General features: G+C 44.8%; 1 protein-coding gene across 2 annotated transcripts; it reads left to right on the top strand.

The window, feature by feature from the left end:
• Positions 1-1115: 1115 nt before the first annotated feature.
• Positions 1116-16103, top strand: bag1 (BCL2 associated athanogene 1). Of its 2 annotated transcripts, none has more exons than XM_071360618.1 (7): positions 1116-1447; positions 2343-2468; positions 9165-9247; positions 9334-9447; positions 11498-11605; positions 14556-14618; positions 15448-16103. In XM_071360618.1, the coding sequence occupies exons 1-7, from the start codon at positions 1411-1413 to the stop codon at positions 15538-15540; spliced, it is 624 nt and encodes a 207-aa protein (XP_071216719.1). In that variant the 5' UTR covers positions 1116-1410; the 3' UTR covers positions 15541-16103. The 2 variants fall into 2 exon arrangements, with proteins under 2 accessions (XP_071216719.1, XP_071216720.1); XM_071360619.1 differs by lacking the exon at positions 15448-16103 and adding an exon at positions 14781-14842 and having other exon boundaries at positions 1118-1447.
• Positions 16104-16223: the final 120 nt, after the last annotated feature.

Genomic DNA, 16223 nt, shown 5'->3' with positions numbered 1-16223 from the left:
GTACCCCCTGTATATAGTCTCCTTACTACCTGGTACCCCCTGTATATAGTCTCCTTACTACATGGTACCCCTGTATATAGTCTCATTACTACCTGGTACCCCTGTATATAGCCTCATTACTACCTGGTACCCCCTGTATACAGCCTCGTTATTGTTGTGTTATTGTGTTACTTATTATTATTTTTTTCCATTAGTTTATTTGGTAAATATTTTCTTAACTCTTCTTGAACTGCACTGTTGGTTAAGGGTTTGTAAGTAAGCATTTCACGGTAAGGTCTACACTTGTTGTATTCGGCATTTCACGGTAAGGTCTACACTTGTTGTATTCGGCATTTCACGGTAAAGTCTACACTTGTTGTATTCGGCATTTCACGGTAATATCTACACTTGTTGTATTCGGCGCATGTGACAAATAAAGTTTGATTTGATTTGAAACTACCTGCCCTCCAGGACACCTACACCACCCGATGTCACAGGAAGGCCATAAAAATCATCAAGGACAACAACCACCCGGGCCACTGCCTGTTCACCCCGCTATCATCCAGAAGGCGAGGCCAGTACAGGTGCATCAAAGCAGGGACCAAGAGACTGAAATACAGCTTCTATCTCAAGGCCATCAGACTGTTAAACAGCCATCACTAACTCAGAGAGGCGTCTGCCTACATGCAGACTCAAATCATTGGCCACTTTAAGAAATTGATCACTAGTCACTTTAAATAACGCCACTTTAATAATGTTTACATATCTTACATTACTCATCTCATATTTACATACTGTATCTTATACCATCTGTTGCATCTTGCCTATGCCGCTCGGCCATCGCTCATCCATATATTTATATGTACATATTCTTATTCCATCCCTTTAGATTTGTGTGTATTAGGTAGTTATTGTGGAATTGTTAGATTACTTGTTAGATATTACTGCACTCTCGGGAACTAGAAGCATAAGCATTTTGCTACACTCGCATTAACATCTGCTAACCATGTGTATGTGACCAATAACATTGGATTTGATTTAACCTGAGCCACGGTACACCTGGCTATGACTGGTCACCCCATACAATAGCAATCAGTCGATATAATCAAGAACTATTATGGCTGTTCAGTTTTTTAGTCTTTTTCATGTTACTTTTCTCACTGTCTGATTCATATCGCGTGATTTCTGATGATAGTTCTCGATTATATCGACTGATTGGTTCTGTATGGGGTGGGCCCTTGACGTGAACGGGCAACAGTAGTGAGTGAGGAGCGCCCTTCTCAAATCGAACAGGGGGAGTCTTTGGGAATTGTCTTTCTGAGCTCGGCGTCAGTTACACTGCAGTACCGCCAGTCCCCTCGGTGTACATGGGATGGCGTGCTTTCCAACCGGAACCCTGGCCACTTGGGTTTTCACTCATGCTACACAGAAATGGCGGAGAATACTGTGACGGTCACTGTTGCTTACGGTAAAGTCAATCACTTTGCTTTGGATGTTGTAGCTTATTTCATGTATATTACCCCGTAAAACGAAGACAAAGAGATGGTACTGGTAGTCGGAGTCTACGGGCTAGCTAGCTACACACAGCAGGAGATGCTAGCTAGCCAGGTAGTTGTCAGATACGTAGCTAGGTGCTTTTGAAATGCTGGTGTATTTATGTACACTAGTCTTGCTTTAAATTGGATTGGATTGCACCAAAACAGTCTTTGGGAAACCAGATGTTAATGCCTCAGTTCACATGCTAAACGGAACTAGGAAACTCCGAATACACATTTCCGAATTTCGTAGTTCCGACTAGCATCTGAACGCGGAATCAATACTATTTTAATTTACTGTGTCGGTGGGTAGGCAGAACGGTTCGTCATTTCTAACTGGCGAATTTGAGACAGAATATCTAAAGGGTCGTGTTATTAAAGTGAATTTCCAAACGCGGGTCTGTTGTAGACCCACTTCCTCTCTGCGTAACGTTACCGTGGTCAAGTCCCCGCGGGTTATTCCTTGTTTGTCCACATATGGCACACGTGCACGACTTTTCATTTGGACGTCAACAGAGAGGAAGTGGGTCTACAACAGACCCACGTTTGGAAATGCAGTTTAATAATATGATCCTTTAGATATTTTGTCTCAACTGCCCCCGGCCATAATGACAAAACCGTCCTGCCCACTGGCACAGTAAATTGAAATGGAATTGTATTTAACATCTGGCTTCCCGTGGACAGTTTTTGTGCAAACCAATACAATTGAAAGCAACGCTAGTGTGTGTTGCTAAAAGCACCTATCAGATACTGAGATGGCTAGCTAGCTCATGTCTCGGATGTAGCAACTATATAAAAGTACTCTGCGTCTAATTCACCCCCATGCAGGTTCTACGAAGCACAGCATCACGGTAACGGGGCTGGACGGGAACGAACCGATACTGAAGGACCTTTCTGATGCTCTCGTTCAGGTTACCGGGGTCCCGATGCCCGCACAGAAGCTCATCTTTAAAGGTAGAGTAACAAATCAAAATGTTATGTCACATGCTTGGCAAACAACAGGTGTAGACTAACAGTGAAATAAATGCTTACTAACGGGTCCTTCCCAACAATGCACAGAGAAAAAAGAGAAATAATGAGATGAGGAATACATGCACAATGAGTAACAATAATTTGGCTATATACACAGAGTACTAGTACTGAGTCAATGTGCAGGGGTACGAGGTAATAACATGGTTATATACACAGAGTACCAGTACTGAGTCAATGTGCATGGGTACGAGGTAATAACATGGTTATATACACAGAGTACCAGTACTGAGTCAATGTGCAGGGGTACGAGGTAATAACATGGCTATATACACAGTGTACTAGTACTGAGTTAATGTGCAGGGGTACGAGGTAATAACATGGTTATATACACAGTGTACTAGTACTGAGTTAATGTGCAGGGGTATGAGGTAATAACATGGTTATATACACAGCGTACCAGTACTGAGTCAATGTGCATGGGTACGAGGTAATAACATGGCTATATACACAGAGTACCAGTACTGAGTTAATGTGCAGGGGTACGAGGTAATAACATGGTTATATACACAGAGTACTAGTACTGAGTCAATGTGCATGGGTACGAGGTAATAACATGGCTATATACACAGAGTACTAGTACTGAGTCAATGTGCAGGGGTACGAGGTAGTAACATGGTTATATACACAGAGTACTAGTACTGAGTTAATGTGCAGGGGTACGAGGTAATAACATGGTTATATACACAGAGTACCAGTACTGAGTTAATGTGCAGGGGTACGAGGTAATAACATGGTTATATACACAGAGTACTAGTACTGAGTTAATGTGCAGGGGTACGAGGTAATAACATGGTTATATACACAGAGTACTAGTACTGCGTTAATGTGCAGGGGTACGAGGTAATAACATGGTTATATACACAGAGTACTAGTACTGAGTTAATGTGCAGGGGTACGAGGTAATAACATGGTTATATACACAGAGTACCAGTACAGAGTTGATGAGCAGTGGTATGAGGTAATTGAGGTAGGTATGTACATATAACTAGGGGTAAAGTGACTTAGACAACAGGATATATAATAAACAGTAGCAGCAGCTAACGTTACAACATCAGATGAGCTAACATTAGTAACGTAACCAATTCACTACAGTATTAACTGGTATACGACTCCTTGCTGTTCCTCAAGTTATAACGCGTTAGTTGTTTACTGGACCCTGGCTATATGTATGAAATGTTAACTAGCTAACGAACTAACTACTATCTGTGAACTAATGTTTAACCTCTACAGTATGTGGTTAATTTTCAGAATGAGAGAATTAGGTGAAAATGAGGTGTTGCTTGTTAAACAGGTGTATCTGGAGCTGGGCCTGGCTTAAGATGGATGCCTCTATAGAGGTGTAAGGAACACCACATACTTTCCCTCCTTCTCACTTCTTCAGTACAGTGGATAAAAGGGGTATGCCAGGTGTACTCTCTGCCTGAAAGAGATCAATTATGCCAACGAAGGGTATCCTGCATCTGTAGAACAGATGTCCACAGCCAGAAAGTGTACAATATAATAACGTGCAGTTCAGCCCAGAGATATTGCTTTAGTTGTGTTGACCCTGACAGTAACATGTGTGTGTGTGAGGGGGGATTATGCATTTTTTTACTCAGTGGATGTTATTTTTGCACACATTTAGCCTTGTGCACTTGATCGATGTCTACTATCTACTATAGTGGGCAAATATTTTGTGCAAAAAATTTGATGAACTGTTCAGCGGTCTTATGGCTTGGGGATGAAGCTTTTCAGGAGCCTTTTGGTCCCAGACTTGGCGCTCCGGTACCGCTTGCCGTGCGATAGCAGAGAGAACAGTCTATGACTTGGGTGACTGATGTCTTAGAGGCTTCCTCTGACACCGCCTGGTATAGAGTACCTGGATGGCAGTGAGCTCGGCCTCAGTAATGTGCTGGCCGTACACACTATCCTCTGTAACGGCTTACGGTTGGATGCCAAGCAGTTGCCGTACCAAGCGATGATGCAACCGGTCAAGATGTCCTCAATGGTGCAGCTGTAGAACTTGTTGAGGATCTGAGGCCTCATGCCACATCTTTTCAGCCTCCTGAGGAAGAGGAGATGTTGTGCCTTCTTCACGACTATTGGTTTGTTTGTACCATGATGTGTCCTTACTGATCTGGACAATGAGGAACTTGAAGCTCTCGACCCACTCCACTACAGCCCTGTCTATGTGAATGGGGCCGTGCTCGGCCGTCCTTTTCCTATAGTCCACGATCAGCTCCTTTGTCTTGCTGACATTGAGGGAGAGATTGTTGTTCTGGCACCACACTGCCAGGTCTCTGACCTCTTCCCTATAGGCTGTTTCGTCATCGGTGATCAGACCTACCGCTGTCGTGTCGTCGGCTAACTTAATGATGGGGTTGGTAGTCGCGTGCGTGGCCATGTAGTCGTGGGTGAACAGGGAGTACATGATGGGACTAAGCACACACCCCTGAGGGGCCCCTGTGTTGAGGGTCAGCGTGGTGGATGTGTTGTAGCCTACCCTCACCACCTGGGTGCGGCCCGTCAGGCAGTCCAGGATCCAGTTGCAGAAGGGGTGTTTAGTCGCAGGGTCCTGAGCTTAGTGATGAGCTTTAAGCCAACATGATGCTGCCACCCCCGTGCTTCACAGTTGGGATGGTGTTCTTCGGCTTGCAAACCTCCCCCTTTTTCCTCCAAACATAACGATGGTCATTATGCCCAAACAGTTCTATTTTTGTTTCATCAGACCAGAGGACATTTCTCCAAAAAGTACGATATTTGTCCCCATGTGCAGTTGCAAACAGTAGTTGGGCTTTTTTATGGCGGTTTTGGAGCAGTGGTTTCTTCCTTGCTGATCGGCCTTTCAGGTTATGTCGATATAGGACTCGTTTTACTGTGGATATAGATACTTTTGTACCTGTTTCCTCCAGCATCTTCACAAGGTCCTTTGCTGTTGTTCTGGGATTGATTTGCACTTTTCGCACCAAAGTACGTTCATCTCTAGGAGACAGAATGTGTCTCCTTCCTGAGTGGTATGACGGCTGCGTGGTCCCATGGTGTTTATACTTGTGTACTATTGTTTATACAGATGAACATGGTACCTTCAGGCATTTGGAAATTGCTCCCAAGGATGAGCCAGACTTGTGGAGGTATACAATTTTGGGCTGATTTCGTTTGATTTTCCCATGATGTCAAGCAAAGAGGCACTGAGTTTGAAGGTAGGCCTTGAAATACATCCACAGGTGCACCTCCAATTGACTCAAATGATGTCAATTAGCCGATCAGAAGTTTCTAAAGCCATGACATAATTTTGTTGAATTTTGCAAGCTGTTTAAAGGCACAGTCAACTTAGTGTATGTAAACTTATGACTCACTAGAATTGAGATACAGTGAAATAATCTGTTTGTAAACAATTGTTGGAAAAATTACTTGTCATGCACAAAGTAGATGTCCTAACCAACTTGCCAAAACTATAGTTTGTTAACAAGAAATTTGTGGAGTGGTTGAAAAACGAGATTTAATGACTCCAACCTAAGTGTATGTAAACTTCTGACTTCAACTGTACATATGAGATGAGTAATGCGTGATTTGTAAACATTATATAAAGTGCCATTATTAAAGTGACTAGTGTCCATTTATTAAATTGGAAATTGATATCAAGTCTGTAGGTAGGCAGCCGCCTCTCTGTGCTAGTGGTGGCTGTTTAACAATCTGATGGCCTTGAGCTAGAAGCTGTTTTTCAATCTCTGTCCCAGCTCTGATGCACCTGTACTGACCTCACCTTCTGGATGATAGCGAGGTGAACAGGCGGTTATTGTCCTTGATGATCTTTTTAGCCTTCCTGTGACATCAGGTGTTGTAGGTGTATTGGAGGGCAGGTAGTTTTCCCCCAGAGATGCGTCTGGAGAGCCCTGCGGTTGTGGGCTGTGCAGTTGCCGTACCAAGCGGTGATACAGCCCGACAGGATGTTCTCAATTGTACATCTGTAAAAGTTAGTGAGGGTTTTCGGTGACAGGCCACATTTCTTCAGCCTCCTGAGGTTGTAGAGGCGTTGTTGCGCCTTCTTCACCACGCTTTCTGTGTGGGTGGACCATTTCAGTTTGTCGATGATATGTACACCAAGGAACTTAAGACTTTCCACCTTCTCCACCTCTGTCCCGTTGATGTGGATAGGGGGGTGCTCCCTTTGCTGTTTCCTGAAGTCCGCCAGCCTTGCGAGGGTTAACACGTTTAAATGTTTTACTAACGTCGGCCACGGAGAAGGAGAGCCCACAGTCTTTGGTAGCGGGCCATGTCGGTGGCACTGTATTGTCCTCAAAGCGTGCAAAGAAGGTGTTTAATTTGTCTGGGAGCAAGACGTTGATGTCCGCAACGGGGCTGGTTTTCTTTTTGTAATCCGTGATTGTCTGTAGACCCTGCCACATACATCTCATGTTTGAGACGTTGAATTGCAACTCCACTTTCTCTATACTGACGCTTTGAGGGAATAACTACACTGTTTGTATTCGGTCATGTTTCCGGTTGCTTTGCCATGATTAAATGCGGTGGTACGTGCTTTCAGTTTTGCGCAAATGCTGCCATCAATCCACGGTTTCTGGTTAGGGAAGGTTTTAATATTCACAGTGGGAACAACATCTCCTATACACTTCCTTATAAACTCGCTCACCGAGTCAGAGTATACATCAATGTTATTGTCTGAGGCTACCTGGAACATATCCCAGTCTACGGGATCAAAGTTTGGTCAGATCAGCGTTGGATAGACCTAAGCACGGGTGCTTCCTGCTTTAGTTTCTGCCTATAGGAGGGGAGCAACAAGATGGAGTCATGGTCAGATTTGCCAAAAGGAGGGCGGTGGAGGGCCTTGTATGCGTTGTTAGAGTAGCAGTAGTGGAGTGTGTTAATCGCTATTGTACTGCAATCGATATGCTGATAGAATTTAGGTAGCCTTGTTCTCAGATTTAGCTTTGTTAAAATCCCCAGTTACAATAAATGCAGCCTCAGGATATATGGTTTCCATTTTGCATGAAGTCCAGTGAAGTTCCTTGATGGCCGTCTTGGTATCCGCTTGGGGGGGATATACACGGCTGTGACGACAACCGAGTAGAGTTCTCTTGGGAGATAATGCGGTCGGCATTTGCTTGTGAGGAATTCTAGGTTAGGTGACCAAAAGGACTCGAGTTCTTGTATGTTGTTACAATTACACCATGAGTCGTTAATCATGAAACATACACCCCCGCCCTTCTTCTTACCGGAGAGATGTTTGTTCCTGTCGGCGCGATGCACTGAAAATCCCATTGGCTGTACAGACTCCGACAGCATGTCTCCAGCTAGCCATATCTCCGTGAAACAGAGTATGTTACAATCCCGGATATCTCTTTGGAAAGCAACTCTTGGCCTAATTTCGCCGACTTTGTTAACTAGGGACTGGACATTAGCGAGTAATACACTGGGAAGCAGTGGGTGGTGTGCGCGTATCCGAAGCCTCACTAGAAGACCGCTCCGGCACCCTCTCCTCCGACGGCGTTGTTTTGGGTCGGCCTCTGGAATCAGTTCAAATGCCCTGGGAGGTGCAGACAAAGGATCCGCTTTGGGAAAGTCGTATTCCTGGTTGTAGTGCTGGTTGTGCTGATAAGTTGACGTCTCTCTGATATCCAGTAGTTCTTCCCGGCTGTATGTAATAACACTTAAGGTTTTCTGGACTAACAATGTAAGAAATAATATATATATAAAAAATACTGCACAGTTTCCTAAGGACTTGAAGCGAAGCTGCCATCTCTATCGGCGGTGTCATGCTGGTAGAAATTAGGTAAGACTGATCTCAGTTTCCCTGCATTAAAGTCCCCGGCCACTAGGAGTGCCACCTATGGATGTGAATTTTCTTGTTTACTTAAGGCTTTATACAGCTCGTTGAGTGCAGTCTTAGTGCCAGCGTCGGTTTGTCGTGGTACATAGACAGCTATGAAAAATATAGATGATAACTCTCTTGGTAAATAGTGTGGTCTGCAGCTTATCATGAGGTACTCTACCTCAGGCGAGCAGAACCTCGAAACTTCCTTAACATTAGAGATTGCGCACCAGCTGTTGTTAACAAAGAGACAGCCACCTCCCCCTTAACCTTCCCAGAAGCTGCCTCATCAGGGAGGCCGCTCGTTTGCCTCGCTTGTGCGTTCTCTTTCTTGTCCCGAGGATTAGGGCCTGGTCTGTTATGAGCAGTATATCCACAGCTGCCGACTCATTGAAGTAGAAATCTTCATCCAAATCTAGGTTAGCGTCCTCTCTCTCGCTTTGCGTTCCTGGCAGATAGGGTCCTAACCGCTGTGCTGATGCCCAGAAGCTGTTTTCAGTCATAAGAAACGATGATGGAAAAATTATGTACAAAAAAATAAAAGTTAAGACCAGCATAAAAAAAAACACACAAAATAGTAGAATCCACCGCAGCGACATCTTCACCTGTTAAAGGTGTAATAAGTCAAGTCCATTGTTAGACCGTTTTCAATGGAGTTGGCAACAGACAGACTGGCAGCCAGACTATTACCACAGCCTCTGCCAAGAGGACTGGACTGTATGGCACAGGTTGTACTATATTGCACTCACCTCTAACCACAGGGTAGCTGGTTCAAGCCCCAGCATGATGCCTCTGCTGTCCTGTTGTTTCAGGGAAGTCACTGAAGGAGATGGAGGAGAGTCTGTCCAGCTTTGGAATCAAACAGGGATGTAAACTCATGATGATTGGGAAGAGGGTAAGACCTTCCTAGTTCACTCATTTGTTTTTATCATTCGTTCCTAAAATGGTTTGAATACAGACCTGTGTGTTGTCTCCTCTCAGAACAGCCCAGAGGAGGAGTCCGAGCTGAAGAAGTTGAAGGACATTGAGAAGTCAGTAGAACAGACGGCTAAGAAACTGGAGAAGGTGGATGGAGAGCTGACAGGCCTGAAGAATGTATGATACTTTATACCTACATATTATATACATTGCCTTCACCTTTTCCACATTTTTGTTGTTACAGACTGAAGTTAAAATTCATTTACGTAAGATTTAGTGCCACTGATCTACACACAATACCCCATGGCAAAGTGACATTTAGTTTGTAGAATATTTATTTTATTGATTAAACATTTTAAAAGCTGAAATGTCTTGAGTCAATAAGTATTCAAACCCCTTTGTTATGGCAAGTCTAAATAAGTTCAGGAGTTTTAAATGACTACCCCATCTCTGTACCCCACACATCTGTAGGCCGTCATTGTAAATAATAATTTGTTCTTAACTGACTTGTCGAGTTAAATAATGAAAATAAATAAAAGTTCCCTGAATCGAGTAGTGAATTTCAAGCACAAATTCAACACAATGACCAGGGAGGTTTTTCAGTGCCTTGCAAAGAAGGGCATCTATTGGTAGATGTGTAAAAAATAAAAAAGCAGATATTTAATATCCCTTTGAACATGGTGAAGTTATTAACTACACTTTGGATGGCGTATCAATACACCCAGTCACTACTGTTGGGTTCTAATTCTCAGAGTAAAAACTCACCGGACACTATGAAAGCTTAACCAAGTTTATTTTTCCCAGAGGATCGATACAGCTGCATTAGACAAAAACATGTTTCCACCACCACAAGTATATATATACTCCAATTTAGGCACTCCTCCTTCTCAACAATCTGTACATCTATTATGGTTCAACAGGAAGAGGAAGTGATGGGGTAATAAACCATCGTTTCTCCCTTAAGGGGATCTGACCTGACCTCAACCCCCTTGATGCCTAATCCAAAGATCTCCACCCGTATCCCCCAACACATTCCACCGCCATCTGGCTCCTATAGATAACCATTAACTTCTGATGTAAAAACCAGTCTCCATCACTCCTCAGATACTATACTTCTGAGTATACTGTGTTCCAAGTTTAACCCAGAATCTAACACTACAAAGATACAGGCGTCCATCCTAACTCAGTGGCTGGAGATGAAGGAAACCGATCAGGGATTTCACCATGAGGCCAATGGTGACTTTAACACAGTTACAGAGTTTAATGGCTGTGATAGGAAAAAACTGAGGATGGATCAACAACATTAGTTACTCCACAATATTAACAACCTAATTGACAGAGTGAAAAGAAGGATATTCCACACATTCATCCTGTTTGCAACAAGGCACTAAAGTACTAGGCCATGGTAGACATTCACCTTTCAGCAGGACAATAACCTACAACACAAAGCCAAATCTACACTGGAGTTGCTTACCAAGACAACATTGAATGTTCCTGAGTGGCCTGGTTATAGTTTTGACATAAATCAGCTATTAAAACTTTGGCAAGACTTGAATGATCAGCAATCAACTTGACAGAGTTTGAAGAATTTAAAGATGAATGGGCAAATATTGTAAAATCCAGGTGTGCAAAGCTCTTAGAGACTTACCCAGAAAGACTCACAGCTGCAATCACTGCCAAAAGGTGATTCTACAAAGTAAATGAGATATTTTTGTCTTTCATTTTGAATAGATTTGTACAAATTTCTAAAAACATGTTTTCACTTTGTCATTATGGGGTATTATGTGTCGGGAAAATGATTGAATCCATTCAGGCTGTAACACAAAATGTGGAATACGTCTGAGAATACTTTCTGAAGGCTCTGTACATGTCAATATAAACTAGGACTGTGATGATACTAGTACAGGAAGAACACAACTCTATGTAAAATATTATGTGCTATATCTTAGAAAATAAATACATGTGACTCTGATGATGTTTGTTTCCTAAACAAGTTAAATCCGCTTCGTGTCCTTGCCACAATACTAAGGAGTATCGCAGTACTGGTATGGTCCTGGTTCTACCTTGGCGTCCTTCCCAAACTGAGACCCAGCAGTAGTGTTAGCACAGATAATGCCCAGAGAGAGTGAAGCAAGAGGCTGCACTTGTCAGCACCCACACAGTATCTACACATTACATGGACACAGGAGTTAGCTTTTCTTTGCACTTTCCTGTTACTGTTCTATAGGGGTTCCTAGCTAAAGACCTGCAGGCTGAGGCGCTGGGGAGACTGGACCAAAGAGTGAAGGTGGCATCTGAACAGTTCATGAAGATTCTAGAGCAGGTGGACTCTATGGTAACACAGCCTTAACCCTCCAACACTTAGTACTGGTCCCCTTAACCCTCCTACACTTAGTACTGGTCCCCTTAACCCTCCTACACTTAGTACTGGTCCCTTAACCCTCCTACACTTAGTACTGGTCCCCCTAACCCTCCTACACTTAGTACTGGTCCCCTTAACCCTCCTACACTTAGTACTGGTCCCTTAACCCTCCTACACTTAGTACTGGTCCCCTTAACCCTCCAACACTTAGTACTGGTCCCCTTAACCCTCCTACACTTAGTACTGGTCCCCCTAACCCTCCTACACTTAGTACTGGTCCCCTTAACCCTCCTACACTTAGTACTGGTCCCCTTAACCCTCCTACACTTAGTACTGGTCCCCCTAACCCTCCTACACTTAGTACTGGTCCCCTTAACCCTCCTACACTTAGTACTGGTCCCCTTAACCCTCCTACACTTAGTACTGGTCCCTTAACCCTCCTACACTTAGTACTGGTCCCATTAACCCTCCTACACTTAGTACTGGTCCCCTTAACCCTCCTACACTTAGTACTGGTCCCCTTAACCCTCCTACACTTAGTACTGGTCCCCCTAACCCTCCTACACTTAGTACTGGTCCCCCTAACCCTCCTACACTTAGTACTGGTCCCCCTAACCCTCCTACACTTAGTACTGGTCCCCTAACCCTCCTACACTTAGTACTGGTCCCCCTAACCCTCCTACACTTAGTACTGGTCCCCTAACCCTCCTACACTTAGTACTGGTCCCCTTAACCCTCCTACACTTAGTACTGGTCCCCTTAACCCTCCTACATTTAGTACTGGTCCCCCTAACCCTCCTACACTTAGTACTGGTCCCCCCAGCCCTCCTACACTTAGTACTGGTCCCCTTAACCCTCCTACACTTAGTACTGGTCCCCCTAAACCTCCTACACTTAGTACTGGTCCCCTTAACCCTCCTACACTTAGTACTGGTCCCCTTAACCCTCCTACACTTAGTACTGGTCCCCCTAACCCTCCTACACTTAGTACTGGTCCCCTTAACCCTCCTACACTTAGTACTGGTCCCCTTAACCCTCCTACACTTAGTACTGGTCCCCCTAACCCTCCTACACTTGGTACTTGTCCCCTTAACCCTCCTACACTTAGTACTGGTCCCCCTAACCCTCCTACACTTAGTACTGGTCCCCTTAACCCTCCTACACTTAGTACTGGTCCCCCTAACCCTCCTACACTTAGTACTGGTCCCCTTAACCCTCCTACACTTAGTACTGGTCCCCTAACCCTCCTACACTTAGTACTGGTCCCCTTAACCCTCCTACACTTAGTACTGGTCCCCTAACCCTCCTACACTTAGTACTGGTCCCCTTAACCCTCCTACACTTAGTACTGGTCCCCTAACCCTCCTACACTTAGTACTGGTCCCCCTAACCCTCCTACACTTAGTACTGGTCCCCCTAACCCTCCTACACTTAGTACTGGTCCCCTTAACCCTCCTACACTTAGTACTGGTCCCCTTAACCCTCCTACACTTAGTACTGGTCCCCTTAACCCTCCTACACTTAGTACTGGTCCCCTTAACCCTCCTACACTTAGTACTGGTCCCCCTAACCCTCCTACACTTAGTACTGGTCCCCATAACCCTCCTACACTTAGTACTGGTCCCCCTAACCCTCCTACACTTAGTACTGGTCCCCTTAACCCTCCTACACTTAGTACTGGTCCCCCTAACCCTCCTACACTTAGTACTGGTCCCTTAACCCTCCTACACTTAGTACTGGTCCCCTTAACCCTCCTACACTTAGTACTGGTCCCATTAACCCTCCTACACTTAGTACTGGTCCCCTTAACCCTCCTACACTTAGTACTGGTCCCCTTAACCCTCCTACACTTAGTACTGGTCCCCCTAACCCTCCTACACTTAGTACTGGTCCCCCTAACCCTCCTACACTTAGTACTGGTCCCCCTAACCCTCCTACACTTAGTACTGGTCCCCTTAACCCTCCTACACTTAGTACTGGTCCCCTTAACCCTCCTACACTTAGTACTGGTCCCCCTAACCCTCCTACACTTAGTACTGGTCCCCTAACCCTCCTACACTTAGTACTGGTCCCCCTAACCCTCCTACACTTAGTACTGGTCCCCCTAACCCTCCTACACTTAGTACTGGTCCCCCTAACCCTCCTACACTTAGTACTGGTCCCCCTAACCCTCCTACACTTAGTACTGGTCCCCTTAACCCTCCTACACTTAGTACTGGTCCCCTTAACCCTCCTACACTTAGTACTGGTCCCCTTAACCCTCCTACACTTAGTACTGGTCCCCTTAACCCTCCTACACTTAGTACTGGTCCCCTTAACCCTCCTACACTTAGTACTGGTCCCCTTAACCCTCCTACACTTAGTACTGGTCCCCTTAACCCTCCTACACTTAGTACTGGTCCCCCTAACCCTCCTACACTTAGTACTGGTCCCCTTAACCCTCCTACACTTAGTACTGGTCCCCCTAACCCTCCTACACTTAGTACTGGTCCCCTTAACCCTCCTACACTTAGTACTGGTCCCCTTAACCCTCCTACACTTAGTACTGGTCCCCCTAACCCTCCTACACTTAGTACTGGTCCCCTTAACCCTCCTACACTTAGTACTGGTCCCCTTAACCCTCCTACACTTAGTACTGGTCCCCTTAACCCTCCTACACTTAGTACTGGTCCCCTTAACCCTCCTACACTTAGTACTGGTCCCCCTAACCCTCCTACACTTAGTACTGGTCCCCTTAACCCTCCTACGGTAATTTAGGCCTGCTCCTAAAGCAGGTGGACTCTGTGGTAACACAACCTTATTAACAAACACACGTAGTTCTAGTCAGGTGGACTGGTAAGATTTGTTGAGTAGAGAATCGCTAGCTGCGTGTCTTATCACAGCTTACTTTGTAAACACTAAAACAACTATGTCATGTTAACAGACTTTACCAGAGAACTTTGGTGACTGTCGGATGAAGAAAAAGGGACTAGTAAAAACAGTTCAGGTGAGTCTGTTTCATTTCTGATCAACTCTCAATGAGTGATCAAGTAGGTCCTTATTCCACTTGAGTAATATAAACCACGCTGTTAGTAAGTGGTTACTAGTTATTACAGGGTTACTACGATAGTCTAAGAATATCCACTATCTCCTCCTGTTCCTCCTCCAGGGATTCCTGGCTCAGTGTGACAAGATAGAAGCAGGGATTTAACTATCTCCTCCTCTTCCTCCTCCAGGGATTCCTGGCTCAGTGTGACAAGATAGAAGCAGGGATTTAACTATCTCCTCCTCTTCCTCCTCCAGGGATTCCTGGCTCAGTGTGACAAGATAGAAGCAGGGATTTAACTATCTCCTGTTCCTCCTCCAGGGATTCCTGGCTCAGTGTGACAAGATAGAAGCAGGGATTTAACTATCTCCTCCTGTTCCTCCTCCAGGGATTCCTGGCTCAGTGTGACAAGATAGAAGCAGGGATTTAACTATCTCCTCCTCTTCCTCCTCCAGGGATTCCTGGCTCAGTGTGACAAGATAGAAGCAGGGATTTAACTATCTCCTCCTCTTCCTCCTCCAGGGATTCCTGGCTCAGTGTGACAAGATAGAAGCAGGGATTTAACTATCTCCTCCTCTTCCTCCTCCAGGGATTCCTGGCTCAGTGTGACAAGATAGAAGCAGGGATTTAACTATCTCCTCCTTTTCCTCCTCCAGGGATTCCTGGCTCAGTGTGACAAGATAGAAGCAGGGATTTAACTATCTCCTCCTCTTCCTCCTCCAGGGATTCCTGGCTCAGTGTGACAAGATAGAAGCAGGGATTTAACTATCTCCTCCTCTTCCTCCTCCAGGGATTCCTGGCTCAGTGTGACAAGATAGAAGCAGGGATTTTAGACCACTTGGCTAAGATCCAGTCTAAGAACCTGGCCCTGGCAGATTCTTAGATCTACTAGTTGACAGAGATCTACTGGGTCACCATCTGGGATCTGCCATCATGTCCATCCCTCTGCTGCTCCACATCTCTCTACCTGCCCTGGTCTCCACTGGGTCACCGTCTGGGATCTGGGGAAATCCATTTGATTTCGTTGACCTTTTGACAGCATCCCTTTCGATTTGAACAAAACCTTCCATACGTAGTTGCCCATTTTAGAAGTGGTCAGAAAGTGACTTTCAGGACCTGAATGCCAAAACACCGAAGACATAAAGGTGCTCAGAAGTTGGCCTATTAGAATGTATGACACCCATTCTGTATTCAAGAGCATGTTGTGTCTCAGCCGATGGCGGCCACAACACAACCTCAGAGGATGTGAAATAGGGTCTAAGCTACAACATGCAGATATGAAAAATAGTTTACACTTTGTTAGATCATTTATGTTAAAGCTTAAATATTGTCCACATTTTTATTAAAACATATTTTTTTCAAGAAATTATTAAATCGTATGACAACCCTGTTGTTTGTAAGCTTTTAAATGATATCAATCTCAACCATAAATCTTTTTAATTGAAATGGATGTCTCGTGGTATGGTGGGGTATGCAAAATGGGGAAACTTTGAGGACCTTTATCTCCTGAATGTTTTGGCATTCGGGTCCCAAAAGTCACTTTCTGTCCTCTTCTTCCATGGGCAA

Source organism: Salvelinus alpinus, chromosome 23 (assembly GCF_045679555.1).
Source record: "Salvelinus alpinus chromosome 23, SLU_Salpinus.1, whole genome shotgun sequence".
In the NCBI taxonomy this organism is placed as follows: Eukaryota; Metazoa; Chordata; class Actinopteri; order Salmoniformes; family Salmonidae; genus Salvelinus; species Salvelinus alpinus.
Note: the sequence above shows the minus strand (reverse complement) of the source record. Positions and strands in the feature narration are given on the sequence as shown.